The sequence below is a fragment of the Monodon monoceros genome, unplaced genomic scaffold (assembly GCF_005190385.1).
Source record: "Monodon monoceros isolate NGI ecotype Baffin Bay Population unplaced genomic scaffold, NGI_Narwhal_1 Super_Scaffold_18, whole genome shotgun sequence".
Taxonomy (NCBI): Eukaryota; Metazoa; Chordata; class Mammalia; order Artiodactyla; family Monodontidae; genus Monodon; species Monodon monoceros.
The window spans coordinates 124368939-124396624 of record NW_021703774.1 but is presented as its reverse complement, the minus strand read 5'-3'; the positions used below and the strand labels follow the sequence as shown (position 1 = coordinate 124396624).

The 27686-nt window shown below is 41.2% G+C and overlaps 1 protein-coding gene across 2 annotated transcripts in view; it reads left to right on the top strand.

Annotated features, from left to right (window-relative positions):
• The window catches only part of PDE4B (phosphodiesterase 4B), a 596036-nt gene that overhangs the window by 467039 nt on the left and 101311 nt on the right, over positions 1-27686 (top strand). For both annotated transcript variants that reach the window (XM_029227603.1, XM_029227604.1), the window contains 3 exons: positions 9854-9890; positions 10023-10093; positions 20526-20575. In XM_029227603.1, coding sequence (XP_029083436.1) covers positions 9854-9890; positions 10023-10093; positions 20526-20575 — 158 coding nt within the window. The remainder of the gene's footprint in view (positions 1-9853; positions 9891-10022; positions 10094-20525; positions 20576-27686) is intronic.

The following is a 27686-nucleotide window of genomic DNA, read 5'->3' as shown; positions in this document are numbered from 1 at the left end:
ACACACGCACAAAATAAATTACAGGCCAATATCACTAATGAACATAGATGCAAAAATCCTCAACAAGATACTAGCAAACAGAATCCAACAGCACATTAAAAGGGTCATAGACCATGATCAAATGGGTTTTATCCCAGGAATGCAAGGATTCTTCAATATATGCAAATCAATCAATGTGATATACCACATTAACAAACTGAAGAATAAAAACCATATGATCATCTCAGTAGATGCAGAAAAAGCTTTTGACAAAATTCAACACCTATTTATGATAAAAAAAACCCTCCGGAAAGTAGGCATAGAGGGAACTTACCTCAACATAATAAAGGCCATATATGACAAACCCACAGCCAACACTATTCTCAATGGTGAAAACTGAAACCATTTTCTCTAAGATCAGGAACAAGACAAGGTTGCCCACTCTCACCACTATTATTCAACATAGTTTTGGAAGTTTTAGCCACAACCATCAGAGAATAAAAAGAAATAAAAGGAATCCAAATTGGAAAAGAAGAAGTAAAACTGTCACTGTTTGCAGATGACATGATACTACACATAGATAATCCTAAAGATGCCACCAGAAAACTACTAGAGCTAATTAATGAATTTGTTAAAGTAGCAGGGTGCAAAATTAGTGCACAGAAATCTCTTGCATTCCTATACACTAATGATGAGAAATCTGAAAGAGAAATTAAAGAGAAATTAAGAGAAATTAAATCTGAAAGAGAAATCTGAAAGATTTAATAAAGATTAATAAAATACCTAGGAATAAACCTACCTAAGGAGACAAAAGACCTGTATGCAGAAAACTCTAAGACACTGATGAAAGAAATTAAAGATGATACAAACAGATGGAGAGATATACCCTGTTCTTGGATTGGAGAAATCAACATTGTGAAAATGACTATACTACACAAAGCAATCTACAGATTCAGTGCAATCCCTATCAAACTACCACTGACAATTTTCACAGAACTAGAACAAAAAATTTCACAATTTGTATGGAAACACAAAAGACCCCAAATAGCCAAAGCATTCTTGAGAAAGAAAAACGGAGCTGGAGGAATCAGGCTCCCTGACTTCAGACTATACTACAAAGCTACAGTAATCAAGATAGTGTGGTACTGGCACAAAAACAGAAATATAGGTCAATGGAACAGGATAGAAAGCCCAGAGATAAACCCATGCACATATGGTCACCTTATTTTTGATAAAGGAGGCAAGAATATACAACAAAGAATAGACAGTCTCTTCAATAAGTGGTGCTGGGAAAACTGGACAGCTACATGTAAAAGAATGAAATTAGAACACTCCCTAACACCACACACAAAAATAAACTCAAAATGGATTAAAGACCAGACAGTATGAAACTCTTAGAGGAAAACATGGGAAGAACACTCTATGACATAAATTACAGCAAGATCCTTTTTGTCCCTCCTCCTAGAGAAGTGGAAATAAAAACAAAAATAAAAAAATGGGACCTAATGAAACTTTAAAGCTTTTGCACAGCAAAGGAAACCATAAACAAGACTAAAAGACAACCCTCAGAATGGGAGAAAGCATTTGCAAACAAAGCAACGCACCAAGAATTAATCTCCAAAGTTTACAAGCAGCTTATGCAGCTCAATATTAAAAAAACAAACAACCCAATCCAAAAATGGGCAGAAGACCTAAATAGACATTTTTCCAAAGAAGATATACAGATTGCCAATACACACATGAAAGGATGCTCAACATCACTAATCATTAGAGAAATGCAAATCAAAACTACAATGAGGTATCACCTCACACCAGTCAGAATGGCCATCATCAAAAAATCCACAAACAATAATTGCTGGAGAGGGTGTGGAGAAAAGGGAACCCTGTTGCTCTGTTGGTGGGAATATAAATTGGTACAGCCACTATGGAGAACAGTATGGAGGTTCCTTAAAAAACTAAAAATAGAATTACCATATGACCCAGCAATCCCACTACTGGGCATATACTCTGAAAAATATATAATTCAAAAAGAGTCATGTACCACAATGTTCATTGCATCACTATTTCCAATCACCAGGACATGGAAGCAACCTAACTGTCCATCGACCCATGAATAGGTAAAGAAGATGTGGCACATATATATAATGGAATATTATTCGCCATAAAAAGAAACAAAATTGAGTTATTTGTAGTGAGGTGCATGGACCTAGAGTCTGTCATACAGAGTGAAGTAAGTCAGAAAGAGAAAAAAAAGTACTGTATGCTAACACATATATATGGAATCCAATAAATAAATATATATATATATATATGGTTCTGAAGAACCTAGGGGCAGGACAGGAATAAAGATGCAGATGTAGAGAATGGACTTGAGGACACGGGGAGGGGGAAGGGTAAGCTGGGACAAAGTGAGAGAGTGGCATGGACTTATATACACTACCAAATGTAAAACAGATAGCTAGTGGGAAGCAGCCACATAGCACAGGGAGATCAGCTTGGTGCTCTGTGATCACCTAGAGGGGTGGGATAGGGAGGGTTGGAGGGAGGGAGACGCAAGAGGGAGGGGATGTGGGGATATATGTATACGTACAGCTGATTCACTTTGTTATACAGCAGAAACCAACACAGTACTGTAAAGCAATTATACTCTGATAAAGATATTAAAAAGAAAACAAACCAGAACTTAAAAATATAGTAAGGGCACACTTTCATAATAAAGAATGGTCCTTCCCAAGAAAACACAGTTGTAAACATGATCTCATCCTATCAAAGATACTAATAACAAGATATATTAAAAGCTTTGAGTGAATAAAAATAGCCCAGAATTTTGTTTTGCAAATATTTCAGCATGACAGTAAAACTTTCATGTGTTTGTCAGTTTAGGAATTTATATTTCTTAACACAACAAGAAGTAGAACTTGAATATCCAGATTCTTCTGAAATTTCATTTTTTCGGGACCATGTTGGAAAATCCAGTTTTACACAGGTATTTTGAGCTAACCTGAAGTAATGCTCTCAAAGCTATTTCACCCGATTATTACTCTTCAGGATGATTTGAAATAGAGGAGCAGCAGCCCCTGAACCTCTTACTGCTTCTCCTGCCTTCTACCCTTAAAGCCAAGAAAAAGAAGGACAATAATAGATTTGGAGTCTTGACGTGAAGGCTGCTGGATGGGGGCTGCAGCATGTTCCCTGCTCAGGAGCCCCTCTCTCCAGAGCAGAACAGTCACGAATTTACACAAGAGGTAGAAAACTTTGCATAATTCCTCAGCATTAAATCTTAACAGTAGAGACAAAACTAGCTTTTTAAAATTTCTCATCTCAGCTCTTTCAGGAGGAAACATATAGGCAGGGAGAATGAGTGAAAAAGATATTGAGTTAAAAAGTAAATGGAACATTAAAAGTGGCTTTAGCATACAGCAACAAAAGAGAGACTGAAATAATGCTTTCTAGTAAAGAAAGCAAGATCACGATTGGGGCTTCCCTGGTGGCACAGTGGTTGAGAGTCCACCTGCCGATGCAGGGGATGCGGGTTCGGGCCACGGTCCAAGAAGATCCCACATGCCGTGCAGCGGCTGGGCCCGTGAGCCATGGCCGCTGAACCTGCGCGTCCGGAGCCTGTGCTCTGCAACGGGAGAGGCCACAACAGTAAGAGGCCCACATACCGCAAAAAAAAAAAAAAAAAAAAATCACCATTGGATCCCAAAAGGAAATTTCACATGCTTTCCTAGATGTGGCAATAATTTATTGGTTTCTGTTTCGTTCTAGTAAAGAATGCTTTCTAGTAAAGAAAACAAGATCACCATTGGATCCCAAAAGGAAATTTCACATGCTTTCCTAGATGTGGCAATAATTTATTGGTTTCTGTTTCCTTCCTGTGTCGTAGTCATCTTTAGCGTAATGTCTTTGTATACCAAGGTATAGATTTCCCAATAGGAACATAAAGTACCGGAAACTGGTGAGGCCAGTTAGATTACCCCCAACTGTGGCGGGAACCACCCTGGACAGGACCAAGTTTTAATTACCTACCAGTAAAGCCACAGGGAAGCAAGATCCATGTTTCCTTCATTTGGTCATCCCATTTGTAGTCTTACTCAGACAAGGAACTTTTTAAAGCCACCATTTGTATGAGATGTAAGTAGTCTCTAGAGAGAGCAGTCAAGGGAAATGAGATCTGAGAACCAAGAGGAAAAGCAGAAATAAGAGCGCACTTAAATTGAAGACCTGTTTATTGATGGACTACCAAAAAAGTACAATGTGGTGTCTAAGACTTGAGTTACAGCCATCATACTTACTAGCACCATGGCTTTAAGACATTGAGTATTTTTCATAGTGTCTAAATTACCTGTAAATAAAAGCACACGTTTATTAAGCATTTCCTATATACTATTTAAAGTCCTTTACATATTTTAACTCATTTAATCCCTATAACCCCAAGGTAGTTGGTACTGTAATTCTCTTGTCTTAAAGATGAGGACACTGAAGTACAGAGAGGTTAAGTAACCTGCCCAGTAAATGGGGAATCACGGCTTAAATCCAGGGAGTCTAGATGATTAAACCATATGGTTATCCAGTACATAAACAGACTCTAAATAATGATGAAAAATAAAAAGAATGATACGAATCTCTGCTCTGCCTGCCTTTCCAGCTGTTATGAAGATTATATACATCCTTTCTTTTAACAAAAATTTACTTACCTTTAGGCACTTTGCAAACAAATGAGACATTTTCTTTGTCTTCAGGGGAGCTAAAAGATCAGTAAGTCAATAGGCAGTTGTAATACCTTCGGAAAAGGGCAATGTCTGTGGAAAGGGATACACTGGACTTTGAGAGATCTGGCCAGGCAAGGCGAGCAGCCTGCTTCGAGGGGTTACAGCTAAGCTAAAGGAGTTAGCCAGGCAGAAAGGTGTGCAGGAGGAAGGGCTATGCACTCACTAACTCTCTTGTTGTCAAGAACATTTGGGGGGACCACAGCTCAATATGGCTCAGGCAGAGAACATGAGAGGATAAGGAAGTGGTGAGAGACGAAGCCAGAGAAGTAAGCAGTTCCCTCATCACGAAGGGCCTATGTGAGGAGTTGGCATTTATGCTGCAGACAAGCAGTGGGGGGCTACTAAAGGCTTTAAAACAGGAAAATACATAATCAGATGAATGTTTTTGAAAGATAACTCTGATTACAGTCTAAAGAACAGTTTGGGGGCTTCCCTGGTGGCGCAGTGGTTGAGAGTCCGCCTGCCGATGCAGGGGACGCGGGTTCGTGCCCCGGTCCGGGAAGATCCCACATGCCGCGGAGTGGCTGGGCCCGTGAGCCATGGCTGCTGGGCCTGCACGTCCAGAGCCTGTGCTCCGCAACGGGAGAGGCCACAGCAGTGAGAGGCCCGTGTACCGCAAAAAAAAAAAAAAAGAACAGTTTGGAGGGTGGACAAGCCTAAAGATGTTTCCAAGAGCCAAATGGGAAGCTGCTTCGGTAATCTACATCTTAAAGGATGGGGATCTACATTAGAACAGATCCAGTGGGCGATTAATAAGTGTTTGCAAGTTAGGATCAGCAGATGTTGGTGGTTGACTGTGGGATGAGGGAAAAGGTTTCAGGCTTGACCAACAAGATAGGTGCTTGCACCATTCCCCAGGGTCAAGAACATACTCTTACCACATGAAATAAGGGACATGAAAATGCTTTGTAAACTGTAAAGTACAATATAAATATTAGTTCTCTTGATTGTAATGGGGGCAGAAATGACTACCCTAAAGAAGTTCTCACCAGCTGGGAAGATAGACATGATACCTACTATAATGAAATAATGATACCTACTACTAATATGAATATAACTAATGAAAGTGCCTTTATGTGCCTAGCACTGTTGTAAGAGTTGTACATATATAATAACTTATTTAATTCTCACAACACTCTATTTTACAGATGAAGAAAGTGAGCCATAGAGAGGTTGCCTAATGTCTCATAGTTAGTGCAACTGAGAAGCAAACCAACGCTGTCTGGCTCCAAAAGCTATGCTCTTAACTACAATAGCATATGTCTCTCTCTAAGGCAGACGAAAATTAGTATTACAAGAAAAGTACGTGTAGTCATGAAACAGAGGAAGTTAATATTAATAAAACCCAGAGCGTAGCAGTAGGAAGCAGCGTTTTTGCTTCCTAGAAAAGCATTCATTGTTGAGAGCAGACCTACACTCAATTCTAAGACCCACAGAGTTCTGATCTCCAATTATCCTACAAAATTGTAATGTGCTAGTTTTGTCACTAGATGGTGCTCGTGCCACGGTTCTGAATATCTGGCCTCGTTCCTGAGAGGTATCCGCTCTAGTGGTTTGGACAACTAAGAAGTACATCAGTTTTCATAACCAATCAAGTGTTTTGTTACATTCATGCATTTTATTATTAATGTACCAAATTATGATTTTAAAAATTTAGAACGGTTTTATAAATAATCTGGCTATACTCAAATAGAAGTTTTTCTCTTTTGTTTCTTCAAATTGCTATGAGTAATCTATGAATTATCTGATCATTTCTCTAGCAACTACTGTCTGATATACAGCATTAGCTTTTACAGCTCAAATTCTTTAAGGGACCCAGTGCTGGGGATCTGAAAATTCGTCTCTTGCCTCTGAGTGTTCTGCTCTCCTAACCTTCAAAATTTCATGATAATAGTCATTTTGACACCGAGCCCTCTCTTAATGTGTTTTTTCTTTTAACCTGTGTTTAATCATTAGTTTGTACTAGTGATTAGTAGCTTTTTAGTTTTAGTAGCTCCCCACTCATGCAACAATACATCAACTTTAGGTACTACATATGTATGAGATTTGCTTGTATTATCTAACTTTTGTTGGACATGTAGACTCCAGAAATCCAGGAGCCATAGATGACCTACTTAAGTCTAACACTGTCATTTTATACCTAGCTCACCCTGATGTCTTCTGAACAATGTGAACTTCACAGCAGAAATCTGAAAAAATAGAAAGATATTTCACCCATCTCCAAAAAATAGCTTGGGAAGGGGCAGTTCTTGTAATAGCTCGCCACCCTGCATTTATCACAACTACTCCTCTCTTAACAAGAGCCCTGAGGTTCTCCCTTTGACTCTCTCTCTCTATACACCCCACCCCAGGAAGCCACTCCCTGCCATTGCTTTAAGGGGCCCCACTGTTGTAGGTACCTCCTAAATCTCTAGCTCTAACCCCCATATTTCAGTCTTCCCACTTGCTGTTTCCACCAGGATATCAATGAATACCTTAAAACTCAACATGTGAGAAGGTGACACGTCTCCTCCAAATCCTCACTTTTTAACTTCTACTCATGACTTCACTATTTTCCCAGATACCCATTTTTAAAACTGAAAATAGTATTTCTTTATGACCCCTTATCCAATTCAATGCCAAGTCCTTGGCAAGACGTTCAGGGTCTATTCCAGTTGTCTTTTCCTGTTTCTTCCTCTGCCTCACCGATGTCTTCTCATCCGAATGACGGCGATATCCCCCTAACCCATCTTCCTGGCTCTGTCCTCTCTTCCCTCCATCTCTTGTATCCATAACATTTTATTGGGTTGGCCCAAAAGTTTGTTCAGATTTTTCCGTAATATGTTATGGAAAAACCTGGGACTTCCCTGGTGGCTCAGTGGTTAAGAATCCACCTGCCAATGCAGGGGACACAGGTTCCATCCCCGGTCTGGGAAGATCCCATGTGCCGTGGAGCAACTAAGCCCGTGTGCCACAACTGCTGAGCCTGCACTCTAGAGCCTGCGAGCCACAACTACTGAGCCCGCGAGCCACAGCTACTGAAGCCTGTGTGCCTAGAGCCCGTGCTCCACAACAAGAGAAGCCACACAATGAGAAGCCCGCACACCGCAACAAAGAGTAGCCCCCGCTCGCTGCAACTAGAGAAAACCCATGCAGCAACAAAGACTCAACGCAGCCAAAAAAAAAAAAAACCAGATAAACTTTTTGGTCAACCCAATACTTTCTAAAGCACTTTTCTGTTTGCCTATCTCACTAGAAACCTTCACTGGCTCATTTCTTTTACTGAGTTGAGCACCAGCTCCACAACCATTGTCCACAATGTCCATAACGTGGGTGTGGGGGGACCTTTGAGTCTTATCCCCTACAAATGTCTGTCACTGCTCAGCTCTAAACAGCCACCAAGCATCTCCATGTTCAAGACTTTCCCATTTCAATGCCTCGGTTCTTGCATTGTTTTCATTAGTAGCACCTACCATCCGTGCCTTTTAAAGCCTGCCCTTCAAGGTTCATCTCGAATACCACTCGTTCAATCAAGCCTTCTCTACTATGTCTAATCTGTAATTATCACATCTCCTTTGCACCCCATTAAGTATCAATTGTTTGTATTTCTCATTCTGTATTTATCATATCTACTGCAGTGTTTTGGACATTTTTCTGTCTCCTCTGTTTTAATTTGTGGGGATCATGAATTCTGTATAATTCAATCAACTATGCAGGGTCGTCATAAAACAGGAAACATAATGTTTAAAAGCATAGATTTTTGGAATCAGTCTTAGTTCTTTCATTTATTAGCTGTGTGCTAGTTAAGCTGTTGCTTACCTGCTCTGAGCGTTGATATTATCTATAAAATGGGAATAAGAGTCGTTGCCCCAGTTCTTGTTACAAGAATTAAATGAGATTTCATGCAGGGGCTAACAGATGGTAATCACTCAAAGAATGCTTACTCTTGTCAGTGTTCTTTCTATAGTCACTTAGTCACTGTATAAATCAGATGCACAGGAAGTTTAATGAAATTGAAGGGGGACTTCTAGCTAAAGACCAAGGTAGAAAGGAAAATATCGTATTAAATAATACCCCAAAGTAAAAGCCCCTGCCAGAGAAGAGGCCCCCAAGGATGTAGGTGTTATCCAACCCTGGATCCCTAGGCCTCACCTAATGCCTGGTACCGGGCAGGTGTTTAATAACCATTGGTTGCACTCCCGTAGTTAAGCGAATAAGGTGCCATATACGTGTGGTGATCGTGAAGACAGAGAAGATGATCAGACAGTGAAGGAAACTCACTGTCCACCACCTTCTGTGCGACTGTTAGGATTTACACTGTGATAGCGAATTGGCCTGACTGTGCGTCTGCTGCTCAGGCCAGCCTGTCTTCTAACGGTTTTAATGGAGACCTTGCTGAATGCGGATTTAAGAAGAGGTATCAAAGCATGTGTCAGAGAGAGTGCACTTCTGCAAACACACTTTTGACTATTCCTAAGTACAGATTTATGTAACACTAGGTTCAGCTTAATCAGATCTTTGGGACAAAGTGAGAGACAATGATATAATAGTAGGTTCAGTCCCTACACTACACTCCCTTAAAAGCTTTTCCTTCAGTACTTTAAGAAAAAAGTTGTCTTAAAAACAAAAAGTAATGGGATTCCCAGACAGAAATCTGTGTTTAAATGGCATGAAGGCTGTGGTTCAAATCAACAAAAGCGAGGAAATCCAAAGTTAACCTTTATCCAGACTGTTAGGCCATTTTTTCCAACTCTGTGTGTGCCTGTGAGCAGCCCTCCTTTTGAAGTTCCTGGCTCTGGCAACCAAAATCCACAAATTGCTCTGAATTACAGTACTCTGGGTCTGCTATTTAATGGGAAAATACCCTGAAGATATATGCTTACTTGCAAGTGTTTTTAGGTATAGCCACTGTACATCCAGGAGCCATGAACCTGGTGGGTTTTTTTCTTTCAAGTTCCTGAAATCCCCATCTGCACCTAAATCAGTCCTGCCTTATATCCAGGTGGAAGAATTTGTATAACATTTGTGTTGCTAACACTGATGAAGTTTCATATTACAGCTTATATGACACAGTTATAATTCAAATGCATTTACAAAATGTTGCTTTTCTCTCTTTTCACCAGACATGGCGATGACTTGATTGTAACGCCTTTTGCCCAGGTATGTATCATGCTGGCCTGCCTCATTCTCGCTCTGTCTCTGGGTGTAGTTTCTAAGTGTAGCCTCTAAACCTGCCCATTCCTCTCCTTTTGTTCCTAACCATTCCTAACAGTGGAAACATTTTACTTATAGGTCCTTGCCAGCTTGCGAAGTGTGAGAAACAACTTCACCGTATTGACAAACCTCCATGGAACACCCAACAAGTAAGCATGCACTTTTTGTGGAGTTATAAATCCTTTCCATAAAGGCGAAACCCTGAACAGCGCTAAAAAAAACCCACAACCCAACACTAATGCATGGAAATTTGCCCTCCTAGCTAGGTTAGGATACATGATAAAATTTAAAGTAGGATGGATCACCATAGTATTTTAGAACTGGTAAGATGTTAGAAATTAGTCCAGATCTTATTATCTTTGTGCCTTTAACACTTAGTAGACAGGAGTTCAACAGATGAAAACATGAGATGGTTTTTTTTTTTAACCTTTGTATTTACCACTTGAAAGTGTGAATACTCATCAGTAAAGGCCGTAAATTCTATTAAAATTCTTTTGGAATAAACTATTAACGAGTTCAGAGAATTCAAACTTAAAATGACACGTACCAAAAGCGCAGGTCCAGGTTGCCTATTTTTTGATAATATATAAACAGGCTCATGTAATTTGATGACAAGAGTGGGATTATCTTCTCTTCTGCCCTTAACGAGCTACATAAGCTTGGCCATTTCGACTAACAGGGCTGAACATTGGTCTCCTCATCTGTTAGACGAGAGGTTTGAACTTAATAATCCTGCAGTAACTTTCTCCTCCGAAATCATTTCAATCTGTGGGTCTAAGTGCCATGCAGTTCACTATCCAGCAATTTAAAACTCATCACAGGGATCAGAAGGTCGTAGAATCAATGATCCTGGGATGGTAGGGCTAGAGGAGAACGTTGAGAAATGACTCAGACTCTTTGTTTTACAGAAGGAGAATCAGGCCCTCAGAAATCCAGCAAGCTGCTAACAACCACACCATAGGCTAAAGATGCACCAGGGCCAAATTCTAAATCTCCTGATTGTCTCAGCTAGTGTTCACTATAGGATACCCTGTCTCTCCAGTCTTTGTGAAATTATTCATTGACCCTCTACTTTGCTTTTATCCAAATTTTTATTGGGTGGAGTTGTTAAAAGCGAGAGTGAACCCTGCTTTGAATGCTAACTTTTCCGTTCACTGTTCTATCCCTTTTCCCGGAGCTTCCTGTGAGAGAGTCCTGCATAGCCCCGTGGAGTTTTCCCATCGTTGGTCTCTCCTCCTCTAAACTGTTCTCCAAACTGCCACCAGAGTCCTCTTTCTCACTTACTGTTTGGCCATGTCACTCCCCAGCTTGAGGCACTTCAGTGGTTCACTCTGATCATTACGATAAAGTTTAAATGCCTGTGCTTGGCCCCAAGGCACCGCATGATCCAGCTCAAGGTACTTTGATAGTTGATTGGGTTTATATTAGATGCAGTATACAGGAAAGCCAGAGGCTTGCCCAGCCTCATTTGCAGTGGTGCTCCCTGTTTATTGTTAAATAATTCACTCAACAAGTATTTATTTACTGTATTCTTCATCCACACGTATATGTGTGTACTTAACAAATATGTATTGGGCACCACCTTGTACCAGGCACTGGTGATATAATAGTGACCAAAACAGACAATTCTCTGCCCTTTCAGGGTTTACATTCTGATGGGAAGTGCCAGGGACTACAGAGGTGTACAATCAGACCAGGTCTCTGGCCACATGGAATCACATTCTAACAGTTGTGGCCTGGTTGTTCCCTGCATGTTCTACTCCATCCTAATTATGGACTTACTGTTCTCGTTTCCTAGTGTCTCTCTCCACCTGCCAGTGATTGCCTCACTGAATCCTGCTTGTCTTTTATAACACTCATTTGTGTTATCTTCACCAGGATGCTTGCCCTGACCCTGCCAAGCCTGGTTGAGCGCCCCCCAGTGGCCCCAGAGCACTCTGCAAATCATGTATGGATCTCTGCCACGACCACTAGACTGTGTGTCCCCATAAGGACACTTGAAATTTACATTTACTTTTCCTTGACTTGCTAAGAATTAGCAGAATGGCTGACACATAGTGTGTGCTCCATAAGTATTCGTCATGCATATAAATCTCTGAACTACTAATTGTTAGAGAAAGACCACCAAACGTTTCAAAAATTATTTTTTCGGAAGTGATCCTTTCCATTTTTCCATCTTTTTTTCTTCACAGGATATGGCCTCTGGGGCCTTATTTATTGGCTTCATAACTCAATTCTACCAACTGAAAATTATGGGACTTGGGCAAGTTATTTCACCTCTCCAGAGCTCAGTTTCCCAATCTATAAGATAGGGTTGTTCTGAGGATGAAATGAGTTACTATTTGTAAAGCATTTATAACAGCATCTAGCACATAGTAGTAGGTGTCAATAAATGTGAGTTATTATGAGTGATAGTTACATTTCCCTTGCTGAATCCAGAAACAGTATAATACTTTGGAGTTTTCACATCCATTATCACAGTTATCATCACCGTAAATGATGTTTATGACCCACATGTTGCCACCACACTATGAACAAGGAAACAAAGCTCAGGGAAATTAAATGACTAGTGCAAAAACAGCTCACTTCTGACGGGATGAGCAGAGCCAGTGTTGAAACATAGTATCCTGGTTCTCTTGCAGTGTTCTTTTGTAGGAAAACTCAGTTTTTTTCCTTCCTCTGTAGAGAAAAACCCAGTTCCTCCCTCCCGGGTTTGTCTTCCCAGTGAGTCTTCTTTACTAGTCACACAAAACAGTTCACTTCTGACACATCTGGTCACCAAATACGTGGAGGTTTTCCCCTCACAACAGCAAGAAAATGTCCGACACCAGCTGGGTGTCCCACAGTTTAACTCAATCCTGATGCTATCTGACATAGCATCAGATCCCACAGGTTAAGGGCTCAGTTCCACAGGATTGCCCACCACCTCCCTCCCCACTCCAGACACCAGTTGTAAGCTTAAGTTATCATCTTTGCTTGTGACCCACCAGCTATAAGATTCCAACAACACCCCCCTTAATTAATTTCATTAATTTGTTCGAGCAGCCCACAGAACCCAAGGAAACATGTACTCATGTTTACCAGTTCATTAAAGGATATGATAAAGGATACAGGTGAACAGCCAGATGAAGAGGGCAGAGTCTGAGAGGGTCCTGAGTGCAGGAGTTTCTTCCCGTTGGAGTTGGGGTGCATCACCCTCCTGGTGTGGATGTGTTTACCAGCCTAGAAGCTCTCTGAACCCTGTATTATTAGGATTTTCTGGAGGCTTCTTCACATAGGCATGAGCAATTATTAACTCCATCCCTAGCCCCTCTCTCTTTTCTGGAGGATGAGGGGTAGGGCTGAAAATTCTAAGCTTCTAATCATGGCTTGTTGCTTCTGGGGACCAGCCCCCATCCAGGAGAAATCCAGGACCCCACCCAGAGTCACCTCATTAGAACAAAAGATGCTACTAGTGCCCTTATTACTTAGGAAACTACAGGGAATTTTAGGAGCTCTGTGTCAGGAAGCAAGGGTAGAGAACAATATATGTATGTTCTACTATCTCACATCTTTCCATTTACTATACCTATTCAGTCTTCTGGGTTATGGGACGAAATCTCTGAAGGCTTTGGAACAGAGTCATTTAGGAAGAACTCATGGAATAGCTGAAGGTCAGAGAGCCTGAGGCAGAGACGTGAGCTAGAAGAGTGTTTCAGGAATTAAAATATGAAGAGTAAAACCCTGGACCAAGATGATGGAGGTAGGAATTGAGGAGGAAGAGATTAATAAGGATACATTCCCAAGGCTTCTTTAACATAGCAGGGCTCAAGGCCACTACACTGCACAGCTCCAGGGAGAAGGGGTGCCAGTGGTGATGTGTCAGGGCGTTTTCAGTTACTGGTTTGTTGGCATGGGCTTGGAGGTCCTTCCTCTGTTAAAGCATTGGGGAATTAAGCCTAACCCTGCTTATTATAGGCTATCAGCTGAAGCTACTTTCTCGAGATCAGATTTTTCCATAGCCTTGGGGGTTTTGAGCCACATAAACCTCCATAGTTGCCATATACAGAGTGCCCTAAGACCATAGTTGCCATATAGAGAGCTCACCCAGAGCCAATTCTCACACTCTGGCTGAGGACCACCCTCCAAATCATGGCTGTTTGTGTCACCTCTGGGCCAAACCACACTCAGCAAACATAACAGACCAGCAGTAGAATAGTTGCATCTAATGATCATTCCCAAATCCATAGCCATATTTGTACAGAGTTGATCCTCTTACTGAGTTCAAGTACTTCCTTAAAACCAACATGTCCACCACTAGAGCTTCACCAAAGGGAGTTGAGATTGCCTTGGCCTAGTTTGGGCTGAGAAGTGAATGATGGAGCCGCCAGGCAGGGGCAGGTTGGAAAACTGAGGGTCCATTTAATGCACTTTATTCTATTCCTAGATAGTCAATACCCTCAAACAAATAAAAACAACTGAAGACAAGAATATCTGTCAGGAATGGATCCACCATGCTAAGAGCATTCCCCCTCCCACCCTAACCCAGATATTCACTTATTTCAACAACTGAAACTATAAGGTTCATGGAACTCAGAAGTTGTTTTCTGGGATATTTGACTTGGGTTCCAAAGTGCTACTCCTTGCCTTGAATGTAACATTTAAGCAATAATTATGTCCTTGGAATGGTTTTCATGAGACATTTGGATAATGTGTTGTTTTTATATGAAAAGGAACTCCCACATAGAACTATAATTCTCATAAGTCAAGATTTCCTTTATCTTTTGGCTCTTTGCTCAGCAAAAGCAGTTCATTGTCTGTCTGAGCTTTACCACCCAAAGGGTGAAAATCTCAAAGTTCCTATTGAGGTGATTTCCTTGCACTTCCTTGAAATGTTCTGTTGAGGGATGCTTGATTGGGCTTGTATTTCTTGTCTTCAGATTAAAACCTATATATCCTTTGTCCCAGGAATTTTGAAACTGCAGCTTTCATTTAGAGTTGTTAATTCAGATAAGCATTCCCTAAAGCATTTACTGACTTTAAACAGATTGATGGAGAAATCACATGTGAATGAGAGTACCTACATTCATCAGACTGATAACCAGGGAATTGAGCTGGGAGCAAAGAGCTGTCCCCATCATCCAACTGTGTCACTAACATCACACACATCACGGGTGGCTACCGGGAGATCACGTAACATCACTGTATTCACATTCTTCCGAGGTATAATTAAATGAACATGTATGAAATCTTTGAGAAAGAATTAATAACCACTAGATTTTTTTTTTCAGTCTTTCATTGCCTTGTGTTCTTTGGCATGGGATTTAAATTAGCTGAGAATAATAAAAATCTTGAGCATTCAGAGCTGGACAGAACCTAGCCAAATTTCCTCAGAGTAAGGGAGGAAATATATGTAAAACCTCTCACACAGGAGCTGGCACTCTGTAAATTAACAGAAAATGTTAGTTGCTGACTGTTCTCCCCAGGTGAGGAAGAAACTGAGAAGTTCAGTGAGTTGCCCAGGGCTATATGGTTAGAAGGTGCCAGAATCAGGATTAGAATTCCTGTCTTCTTATTCATAGTCCAGCTCTTTTTCCACTGTGTTATTCAGGGCTGGAAAGTATTAACTGCTGTGGCCATATTATCCTCACTATTAATATCACCATCTTTACAACCCAGGCGTAGAACTTATGATCCTTCTGTAAGTTAGGGACCTTTGGACTCGTAATGGGCAACCAGTGCCATTTTCTTCCGGCACTCATCACAGTTTTCTAATTGGTACTCTCATGCCCCACAAGCAGTAATGCAGCGTCCAGATGTCATTCATTCATTTCAAATGTATCGAGCTTCTTCTTTGCACCAGCTCTTGAGAAAAAGTGATGAACCTTTACAAACGTACTCCTTGCCTTTCCAAAACTTACACACACAGATGCTCACCCGAATTAACAACTCTAAATAAAAGTTATATTTTCAAAATAACTCCTGGGGCAAAGGAGTTTATGTAAATTGTGTAATTTTTTAGAAGTCATTGGGAGGATCAGGTGCTATGTGTCGCTGTGCCATTAAGAAAGCAGAGATTTCCAATATTGAGGGTCTCTTGGTTCTATGCCTCTTTTCACAGAAGTCTTCTTTGGAACTCAGGAAGATAGTTAAAATAAAAGTATTTTAAAAATATATTATCAGTCTAATCAACAGCTATTGACTACCTATATCATACCAAATACTTTGCCAATTACAAGGTTACAAAGATGAATGAGATTCAATCTTTGTTTAAATTTCTCACAGCCTAGTTGAGACAGACAAGAGAATGGGAATTGTAATGCAGTAAGAGCAGCGCTAGGGTGGGGCATAGGAAAGTATAGGTAGCCCAGTGACTAGTCACAGGAGGGAAGGATCCTCTGAGGTGATGCCGAGTGCAGTCCTAGAACATGTGAAGGAGTTTGCCGCTTAAAGAGGAGAAAAGTGGTCAGATGAGCAAAATATGTGCAAGGGGTCCAGCAACACAAACATATTCTGAGTCTGAGGAACAGTGAGGAGTATGTAAAACCAAGACTATAGAGGAAAAGGAAACCAGATAAAACATTCATATGGTATTTGGCTTCTCAAATCATGTTCACATCAATGGTTCATTCAATCGACAGTTTACCAATATGTATGGAGTTCCTACTTTACACGAGGCAAGTTGGGAGGTCCTGCAGAGGGCACATGAAAGGGGTCAGAACTGGAGCCCACCATCAATGGGTCATTGTTGAGGGGAGATGATAGTCCATGGCCATATGAGTTGTAACATGAGGAAATAACCCTGAAGGTACAGATGAAGCACGCTGCGCGATTAGAGGAGGAATCATTTTTTAGCTTCCTTTTCGGGAAGGAAGAAATTTTCCTCTTTCCTTCTAGGTTCTTCTGGCTGGTCTAAGAATTAACTGGACATGAGACAGATTAGTAGGAGAAAGACAAACAGAAGTTTAATAGCATGTATACATGGGAGAGGCCCAGGAAAACTAAGTAACTGGACAAAGTGGCTGAAACCCTCGCCTTAAACACCATTTTCAGCTAAAGACCAAAGAGGATATTGTGGGGTAGGGGTTTGGGACTTGAAAAGGAAGGAAGGCAATTGACGTGGAAGTGGAAAAGCAAATGTTTGGTAAATAAATGTTTGCTGGACCATGCGGAGACAGACAATGGCACACAGAATGGAATTTTAACAAACAGACTTCGCTGGGTTCCTCCCTGTCTACCATACCTAGTTCATACTATACTTATCTGTGGTCAGAGCTCCCTTCCTCTATTTACATTCTTTTAGGCTGTTAAAGGTCAGAGTTTCTTCCTCGGTCTTTCGGGCCCTTTCAGCTTGAAATAATCCGTATGCCAAGAGCATTTTGGGTAGCAAGTTCTCCTCCCTACAACAACATTCTTTGGAGAAGATGGCATTTGACCTTTGAAGGTATGATTCTGATATGGGTTTTTTTTTCCCCACACATCCAAGCAATTCTCTGACACCACCTGGGTGTCCTATAATTCAGTTCAGTTCTGACATTAATAACTTGGAGATAGCGTCAGATCCCGCCGGTTAAGTGCTCAATCCTACAAGACTGCCCCTCCCCCGCACACCCCTCTCCCACTACACACACTGGGGACACCAGTGGGAAGCCCAGGCTCTTACCGGGGCTCCTGACCCACTGGCTAGAGGTTGGAGCTTCCCACAAGCCCTTCCTTGGGTTCAATGAACTTGCTAGAGGGGCTCACAGAACCCAGAGAAACATTTTACTTACTAGATCACTGGTTTACTATAAAAGGATATGACTCAGGAACAGCCAGATGAAAGAGATGCAGAGAACAAAGAGGGTGCCGGGGGAAGGAGCACAGAGCTTTCCCGCTCTCCAAGTGCATCCCTCTCTCTGAATCTCCACGTGTTCACCAACCCAGTCTTTTTGAGTTTTTATGAAGGCTTTGTTACAAAGGCATGATTGATTAAATCATTGGCCATTGGTGACTGAACGCAATCTCCAGGCTCTCTCCCCTCCCCGGAGGTTCAGGGTGGGCCTAAGGCTCAAACTCTCTAATCACAAGGTTGCGACCCCTGGCAACCCCCTCCTTAGGTTACGTAGTAGTTGCTGGTCCAAAAGTCACCTCATTAACATAGCAAAAGACACCTTGATTGCTTTCCTCACTTAGGAAGCTCCAAGGATTTTAGGAGCTCTGTGCCAAAAATGGAGCCAAAGGCCAAATATATATGTATATTTCTTACCATAACTGGCAATGTTATAGAATGGAGGTGATACTTAAATGTGCAGATTTGTGAGAGGAAAGCTTCCTTCACAGAAGCACGGCCTGAGCAACGTCAGGAAAGGAAGAGCACATGTTCAAGAAAAAGGAAGTGATCAAGTTTGGCCTTGGCAAAGTATGAGTTAGTTCTTTCCCTCATTCATTCATTCATTCTTCCATGCAATAAGTACTTACTGAGTGGTTGACATATACAAGCATATGTTGAGGCCAAAGACCAGACTTTGAATGCCAGGCTAAGGAGTTTGGAATTTAATCTCTTAATTATTTCTGAAAACCAGCCCCTCAGCATTAGTGCAGGTGTTGTCAGCAGATGGGCTAGTACAAAGGAAATGCACTTTGGATGCAGAAAGACTGAGCTTTGAATCCTGACCTTGCTGTTACGAGCCATGTGTGCTTCAGCATATTTCTTAACTTCTCTGAGCTTCAGTTTCCTTGTCCTTAAAGTGAGATGATGATACTCCCAATGGAGGCTAAGAAGCACCCAGCACAGTGCCTAGCAGCACAGTGCCTAGCAGAGAAAAGCACACATTGGATGGCAATTTCCCTTTGCTTGTCACCGCAGGAGAGCAGAATGTGTGATCCCAAAATATGCCACTTTGGCACGTGGATTATTTCGAGCTGAAGGCAATCAAGACCCAGCAGATTCAAGATAAACTTTTACCTCTCCTTCAACTACCTAAAATAATTGTAGTTGGGGGCCCGGCTGAAAGAGCGACAGAGCTAATATCAGAGATAACATAATTCTTATGGGGCTCCCTTAAGTATGTAGTTAAATTTGTTTGTCACCTGTTCATCTGTCTTATGTCGATTTAATTAATAGACCAGCGAAAAGAACCTAGAAGGGTAGAGAAAATTTCCTCCCCTACATCATACATGAAAATTTCATGCCACAGAGTTTAAAAGTACCTTGCCTAGAATCACCCAGCTGGTAAATGAGTGATAAATATGAACCCTATCCATCAGACCCTGCGACAATAAGATATTTTTACCTCGAAGCTGTATTACACCTAAGGGACCAAAAATGGATTTGGAATACTTTAAATCTAGGAAAGTAATTTTGTGGCCACACCAGTAGGGAAACCCTTCCTTTTCAACCCCTTTGCAGGGCATTTAGAACTTGGCTTCCTTCCCAACCTTGCCTGTGCATCAGAATTCACAGAGCAATAGTAAAGTTACAGATTCTCATGCCTTGTCCCAGATACCCTGAAATAGACCCTCCAGGGATGGAGAAGGGAATCATATTCTCAATAGCTCCCCAAGTGATCAAATGGCGTCCATGCTTGAGACCCACTGGCCTGGAGTGTCACTCTCTTGCTCACTGCTAATATCCTGCTTGCTCTTTAGTGGGGCAGACAGCCCTCTATACCAATGGCTCTGGAATGTAGCCCCCAGATCCACGTGCCATTAGTTAGAAATGCAAACTCTCAAGCCCACCCCAGGCAGACTGAATCAGAAACCCTGGAAGTAAGGTTCATCAGTGTGTCTTAATAAACTCTGCAGGTGATTCTCTGCACCCTAAATTTTGAGGGCCACTGCTCTATCCTATTTCTGGGAGGCTCTCTAGCAATGCACCCTGAATCCTGGAGAGTCTGGCAAAGCATGAGAAGGATGGCAAGAGCAGCAAAGAAAATCAGGGTTTTGGGGGGAGGGGGGTAAAAAAGATAAAGAAGGAAGAAAGAAAAACGAGAAAGAAAAGGAGAAGGAACCCTAATATTTGTAGAGCATGAGTTTGTTTGCTTGTTTCATTTGACTTGCTTTGTGATACAAGAATAATGCTCAGTTTGACCATGAAAAGCCTTTTCCGTAAGTTAGGCCACCTAGATTGCTGTTCCTAATGGCTATGTGACCTTTGGCGAGTGATTTCATCTCTCTGGGTCTCAGATTTCTGAGGTGGAAAAATGGGAGGCCTGGGCTGATTAATCTCTAAGAGCTCCTCTGGCTGTAACTTTCTATAGCACCACCCAAAGGAGGTGGGATTCATGCTTATATTTGGTGTCATTTCTGAGTAAGGGTATCATCTTTGGAGGGCCTCCTGGGGCAGGGAAACCTAAAGCAGAAGGACTGGTTAGGGACCTGGAGTAAATGACTTCCTTCCTGGAGTGCTGCAGCATCCAGGAGGCTATGCATAGGGAAATTCCAGGCCATCTGGATGTGAGAATTGCAGTCACCCACGAGTTACAGGAGCCCGCCTTCCAGAGATAGCATTATGTCACTAGGTAGCTCATTCTGACCTGGAAAACTTCTCAGTGATCATGGGGGTGCAGGCAGGGGTATTCATACAGAGACTCAGACCTTCCTTTCTCTCCCTCTCCACAGGAGGTCTCCAGCTGCTAGTCAGCCATCTGTCTCCAGAGTCAACCTGCCAGGTAAGCCGTGTCATGAGGCTTATCTCCATGTTCCAAAATAACAAATGTGCCTCTTTTCCAGAACCTTTTGTAGAATAGTAGCATTTGTTTGCACATCACGGCCCTCCAAATAGGTAGGTCTCTTGGTGACTTTTTTCAAAGGCAGGCTGGAGCTTTACTTCACCCCATGTGAAACCAAATGAAAAGCAGTATGAAATAATTTTCCCATCCTGTGCATGCCTCGGCTTTCAGAATGTGATGGATGTGTGGTCATGCTGCTTCCCAGAACAAGAGCAGGAGTGCAACTATGACCTCAGCTTGCCGGCCCCAGTGAACTCCAGGAGAGCTAACCTCAAACGTCCCAGGTGCTCCTACATTGGCCTGAGGGCCCCATGGTGAATGTTAGTGGTTTTCCTCTTAGTGTCAGCTATACATCCCAATTGAATCTACATCCTTTCCAGGTGTGAAACCAAAGGCTCTTTCCAGGTCACAAATCATTTCTTTTGGAGGTCATCCAACTTTGTTCCTCAAAGGTGTTTTTTGTAAGAGAAACCTAACCCCTCATTTTTTTTTAGTACTGTGCATACGCTTTTCATGTGGAGTTGAGAGCTGTGGGGAGGAAGGGCCACCTTGAAGGAACATCTTGGAGACGTGTTGGACATAAAATTCTCCTTGCCGTAAGATGCAACCAGTTAGATGGCATTTTTGAAAGTGCAAAGTGCAGTTTTTCCTCTTTAATCTGTCCCACTAGTATGGCAGTGGATTTGAGTAGAGCCACAGGACAAACAGTAAGATGAGCTCATGCTGAGATCATCTAACACCTAATGTTGCCTCATAGGTTTCTGTTTCCCTTTGCTTTATTCTTATGATCTTCCATGCTCAGATGTTGTGTTTTCTTGCTGATATGATGGCCATACATATAACAGAAATAATACAAAAGTCCAACTTTTAAAAGAAGAGAACAAAGGCAGTATGTTCCATTGGCTCACTGGCGTTTGAAGTATTAATGGTACATGCTTTAAAACATATGTTTGTGAGAAAATATTGAGAACAAGAATAAAAGTAAAAGGAAGATATTAAGCAAAGTCAAGTTTACCTCTAGAGCCCCATGATATGAAATAGAAGAAAATGGTACTCTATCCATGGACTTTAAAAATGTGGTGTGCTGACGTACTATGTCCTTTAGAAGTTTTATAAAACGAAACGAAATAACTAGAGTGTTTGAACATGTAACTGGTGTTACATGCTAGAGATCAAAGGGGGTGGTTTCGAAACTCCTGTCATTTCATCATCTTGGCCCACTTGTGAGACACCATCACTACCATTTCTATTAGCCAAATTTACTAAGATGGTTTTGACAACAAATCGAATATTTAAGCTATGTTTTCTTTTTCTTGTAATAAGTACTGACAAACATCAGGAGAATATGTGATATTTACGGTTCTATAAATCAGCTCATTAGCCAAAGATGCTGTTGGAAAGATCCTGTTGTGATTATTGGCACAGTAACTACAGCTTGGCAAGTACAGAGTCTTTTGCTAAATTCTTTTAAAACAATGGAGCAAAGAAATGACAATACCACTTAGGCAATTTGTTTTTGTCTGTCTTTGTGGCAAACTACAAAAATTCTGACTTTTCATTGAGCAGAGAATGTAGCGATACCAATTATTACATAATTATAGGTTTCAAAACCTTCTTAATGCTTAACCACAGTCAAAAAAGGAAGGAGGACACACACATCCTGTGTTTTGTTTTTATTATCAGCTTAAATAAGTCAGGCAGATTTTTCCTGTTATTTTAATATTTATCAGCATATGACAAAGAGGTGTGTTTAAATAGAAACTTTAAAGGGGAATGAAAAATAAGTGGCTCACAGCACACACAAAAAATGAAAGCTGCAGTGCTGCTTTTAAAAATGATATAGCGTGATGATGAGATCAGGTTTTCATTTATTAGCACTGATGCTGAACTCATGTATTTCAATTGAAATCTAAGATAAAAGATACAAGAAACCACAATAATTTAAACAGATTTAAGAACAACCCAGTTTGTTGGGAAAGCCTGGCTGACTTAGGTTACTGTATTCTTGTATAAAAATCAAGTTTAAGAGAGAGATAGAGAAAAGCCAGAGGAAAGATTTTTTTTTCTTTTTAAAAAGTTTTTTAAAATGCATCTAAATGAAGGAAATGCAATTCATTTTAAAAGTTAGTTGTCAAAAACCATGGTTAAATTGGTACATTTGCCCTTACAAATTGATCATTAACTGAAAAAATTCATAGGGGAAGTCAAAGCAAATCTCTCAGTCTGCAGTACCTTTCTCCTCACGGTTTAACCAAGCTTATTGTTTTTAGCTCTCATGCTACAATACAGATTTCCCTCTTCTGCAAAGGCATCCAGATTTTTTTAAAAAAATCAATGTAATTGCTCCCCTTTTTGTGCTATGGAGAGAATCCCATTCTAGGATATACTCCAATTTGTGGCTTATATGTTTCCTCCATTGGAGCTCCTTGAAGGCTGGGACTGTCTATACCTTATTCCTCTCTTTATCATTTAAGATACTTTTGCACAGTTATTTTCACATAGTAGGAAGATAGCTAAATGTTGAATTGAGCAGGAGAACTGCATAAAGTTTAAGGACTTTATCTTAAGGAAAATGCTCATAAATTAAATTTTAATAATGAGTCAATATTTTACCTCCATGGCTATGAAAAGCCATGCATGTTTTTACTGTTAAAAATCAGTTATTGCATTGAAATTGAAAGAAGTTCGAGACACATTCTATAACTGCACTATCTAAATCTATATATTAGTATGGTCACATAGATTTTGAACAAAAAAAGTTAAATCGAAAAAGTTAGCATTTTATACTTTAAATAGGAAAGCCAGAGTAAAGTAATAGAGGATTTAAAACCCAGAAAATATAGCAATGTGGAAATCATATGCTCCCACATTAAGGAGGAAATGTAGTAAATCCTCCTGGGGGTGTTGAAAATGTTAATGCTGTGGAGTTTAATGAGCATCTCGATTTTTATCACATTTTGCCTTTTCCCAAGCATGAATTCCAGGCCTTCTCTACACAATATGTAAGGAGTGGAACAGAAGGGAAAAAAAAAAAGAATTGAAAAAAGAACACTCCAAACAAGGCAGGAACTTGATAATGTATCGAGGAACTTGGGTTCTGTCATCTATACACACTCAAACTGGAAAATTGAAGTAATTCTCAGGATTTCAGGCCCCCAAATTATTTTCAACAGAAAAAAAAAGATAATTGAGGAAAATCACTGTGTGTGTGGGTGTGTGTACATGATTGAGTGTGTGCGTGTGTGTACATGATTGAGTGTGTGCATATGTATGTTGTATGTGTAGTGTGTGTGTGTGTGTGTGTGTGTGTGTGTGTGTGTGTGTGTGTAGGATAATTGTCCCACTTTGCCCACCCAAACCATCCCTTGCTTTTGCATGCATTTCAGTAGTGGTCATGGGTATGTCATGAAAGTAAGAATTTACTGAAAAGATAAATTATCAAGTGCTCACTGCCTTTACGAAATGATCGTTTGCTTTGCAAAGGATTAGAGAAGTATTCCTTTTAATGACCAGCACTTCTGATTATTATACATGTGACTTGATTTTTAATAATATGTATCATATATGGAACATTTTAGCAGCCAAATCAATGTGTAAGGTGGAATATTCTACACTAATTTTCTTCTTCCAAAGTTTACTAATAAACGTATTGAGCAGGAACATCACCCATGTAACAGACAAGATGTTTTGAAGAACAACCCCCAAGGCCATGGGTCATCGGAAATGACAGCAAACCATGTCACAAAGATGACTAGAGCATTGCCTTGAGGACTTCAGGCTAGACTGCTGCAGACCTGAAGTGTCCCTCAGCCTGGGTATGCACAGCCTCGGCTCATGATGGTTTTCAACATCAGACAATTAGCTGTATTTCAGGAAAAGCCTGTGTATGGAGAAATAGGATGAGACAATACAGGGCTTTCCAGTAAGTCTGAAGTAGCTGGGCCTAAGTGAGAAACAGACTTAATTAATATTTTTTAGTGCTCATGGGAATCCATTTCTTCTAATATGTGTCCTCTAGGTCATTCTGGGGAGGAAATGGCTTTTTACCGGTTGATAAAACAGAAGAGACTTTCTCCTAAGAAGCCTGTTTCTCAGTATGAGTTCCTCCCATGTCTTTGCTTGATTATGAATATTCCCCTGGAGGTTCATGTGTGTGTGTCAGACGCAGGGTCTATTTGAGGAGTAGACAAGAGGCTCAGTGAGTTACCTTGGATCTTAAGAAATTCGGAAAGTCATGACCTTGATTCAGTTTTCATTCTTTGCCAGAGCAGCCAGAGCCTAGGCTGAGAGATGGGCTGTGTGTGCACCAGTAAAGGGCTATCTGAGAATGACAGCAATGGCCTGAGAGCTGATCTGAGTCAGATGGCTGGAAATGAAGCCCAGCTCAAGCAGAACGTTTTCTCGCTTTCCACATTAAGCAAGAACTGTCAAGCAGGGTTACAACACTTACAGCAAATACTAATAAAATCAATCTTGTTACCAAAGGCTATGGCCACTCATGAAAAAGGAGAAATTGGAGGGAATTACAAACAAAAAGGAAGGAAGGAAGGAAGGAAGGCGAAAGAAAGAGAAAGATAAAGAAAAAAGAAAGAAAGAAAGAAAAAGAAAAGAAAGGGAGAGCGAGAGATAGAGGAAGGAAAGGAAAAAAAGAAAAAAACAAAAATATCAGATATTCTTTTTCTTTGTTCTGAATGCTGTGTGGCCTGAATTATTGGGATAATTGCCTTAATTATTCACCTTGAGTATTTAGGCAGTCTGCATACAGGACGATAGGGCAGATGCACTAGAAAAGTCCTAGTCATTCGGAGAATAATTTCACAAATGGTTGTCTTATAAGAATTGCTTTTGTCTAAATTAGCCCTCCTGTTGTAAGTTTACCTCAGAGCATCAACATTAAGCTGTTTATATGGATTTGCAATTATTCCATATGCGTCTAAAATTAGGTAAGTGTAAGTTGCAAAAAAAAACATTGACAAGTCAACTAAAGTGTGAATAGTTAAAATGTTACCCTTGAGCAAACGTCACCAAAAATAATACCCTGCTCATTAACTGCTATTCCACTATTTGGAAATTAATTTCTAAATTTAGTGTGAATGTTTCTTGGTATTAAATGGAACTGATGAGACCCTTAGCATCTCAACTCTCACTTGCTGCCTAAAGACTGGAGTTCATTCCGCCTTGATTCCACTTCACGTTTTTTGTACTGCTGAGAAACACCATCCACCCACCCCCCTGAAAGTTGGAATCATGCATGTTAGTAAGTATTTCAGTTATGCTATTGACGTCAATGGAGTCATTAAATAGATTGCTGGCCCTCCCAGAAGCAAATCACTGCCAGGGACCTAGATACAGACACGTTTTTTACAAAGACAACCATCAGGTTTTGCTATAGCAGTGAGCCAGAGAAAGGGAAAAGTTTATACTGTAGCAGACCTATCTCCAAACAGTTTCTTTCTTTTTTTTGCCTCTTAGTTCCGGCCTTTCTTTCTCTTTGGTTACAGTAAGCTCAGACAAAGCTTAGATATTGTTGCCTGAGGGCTTTGTGTGCAAAAGCATCTCCTGTCATTGAGACCCTAAAGGGAGACACCCCACTTTTAAAAATGTGTCTCACCTTTAGCTCTGCACAGCCCATCCTGATGTTTATTTGGTGACATAAATTATCTAGGCAAATCACTATTGTCTACCCGTAAGACCGTGCTTGATAGTTCCCTGAATACAGTTTCCTGCACATGTACATGCACGCACACACACACACACACACACACACACAATTTTGCCCTGTCTGTTGCTTCTATGTGTCTTCTAGCCGCAGCCTGTCATCTGTGACTCAACCTCTATGCAGCCAGCCGGCACTGTGCTGTGGCAGCACCGGGGCTCTAAAGCAAAGGTGGAGGACGAGGCTGGGAAAAAAAGCTTCCCTTGTCTCAGCTGCTTCATCCGCAGAGCCCCGCAGGAGGCTGCCCACGTGCCTGTGTCCTCCCAAACCCCAGCTGCTGCCAGCCTCAAGCCTGGTCATGCAGCTCCCAGGCGTGTCAGAGAGAGCCCTTCAGGAAACATCTGTCTGTTTCTGGGTGTTCTTGACAGCTCTGTTTACCTGGACGGCCCCAGGATTCAGAACCAAATCCTCCCCTCACACCTGGAGTCTCCTGCCTCCCTCTCCCAGGCTCAGAGTCAGGGAACCATCTTGAGCAGACAGCTTTCTTCATATCCGGTTGTCAGAATCTACCATGTTGGCTCAGCACTCATCTCCCTTCTCCACCCTGTCCCTTTCCTCCCCGCACTCCATACTTATCAGTAAGTGTGTACAGGAATGCTAGACATCCAGCCACCTTTAGTAACCCCTTTGGGTTCACCTGGAGGCCCAGACCCATCCCTCCCTCCACCTCTCCTTCTTTTCCCATATTCCTGGCTTTGAGTGGCTGTTCACTATCTTTTATCTTGCTCTTCGCCTCCCACAGACAATCCTTGTAGTCATTTCCTCTAATCGTACACCCTCCTTTTCCTCCCCATCTCCTCTCCTTCAGTTTAGCACTTCATCTTCCCTTCCTAAACCATTGTGGTGGCCCTCCAACTTGGTTTATTGTGCTCAGTCTTTCCCCACTTCAATCCACCTTCTATTCTGGTACTAGAATTTTTCTTCTAAAACCCAATTATGTTGTTTTCTGAGTTGGTTAACATTTACTTTTGGGATAAGATCCTTACTTCTTACCAGGTATGCAAAGTCTTTCAGAATTTGTTTCTAATTCCTTCTTTGTCCTCACCTCCCCCTTTAACCCCTGGCCCCGTGCACAGCTAATGGCTGAGATGCACTGAACTTACTGTCCCTCAAATACACCAGGCTCTTCCTTGCCTTCCTGCCTTTGTACATGCTATTCCTTCTGCCTGGGCTGCCCTTCCCCGAAAATATCATTCACATATTCAGCTCAGGGATTTTCTTACGTTGTCACGGTGAATGAGTTCTTTATACCATCTGATTATTGGACTCTAGAGTCTGGATTAAACTAAATATAGAGTCTCAATCCAGTCAGTGCCTGATATATAGTATATGCTC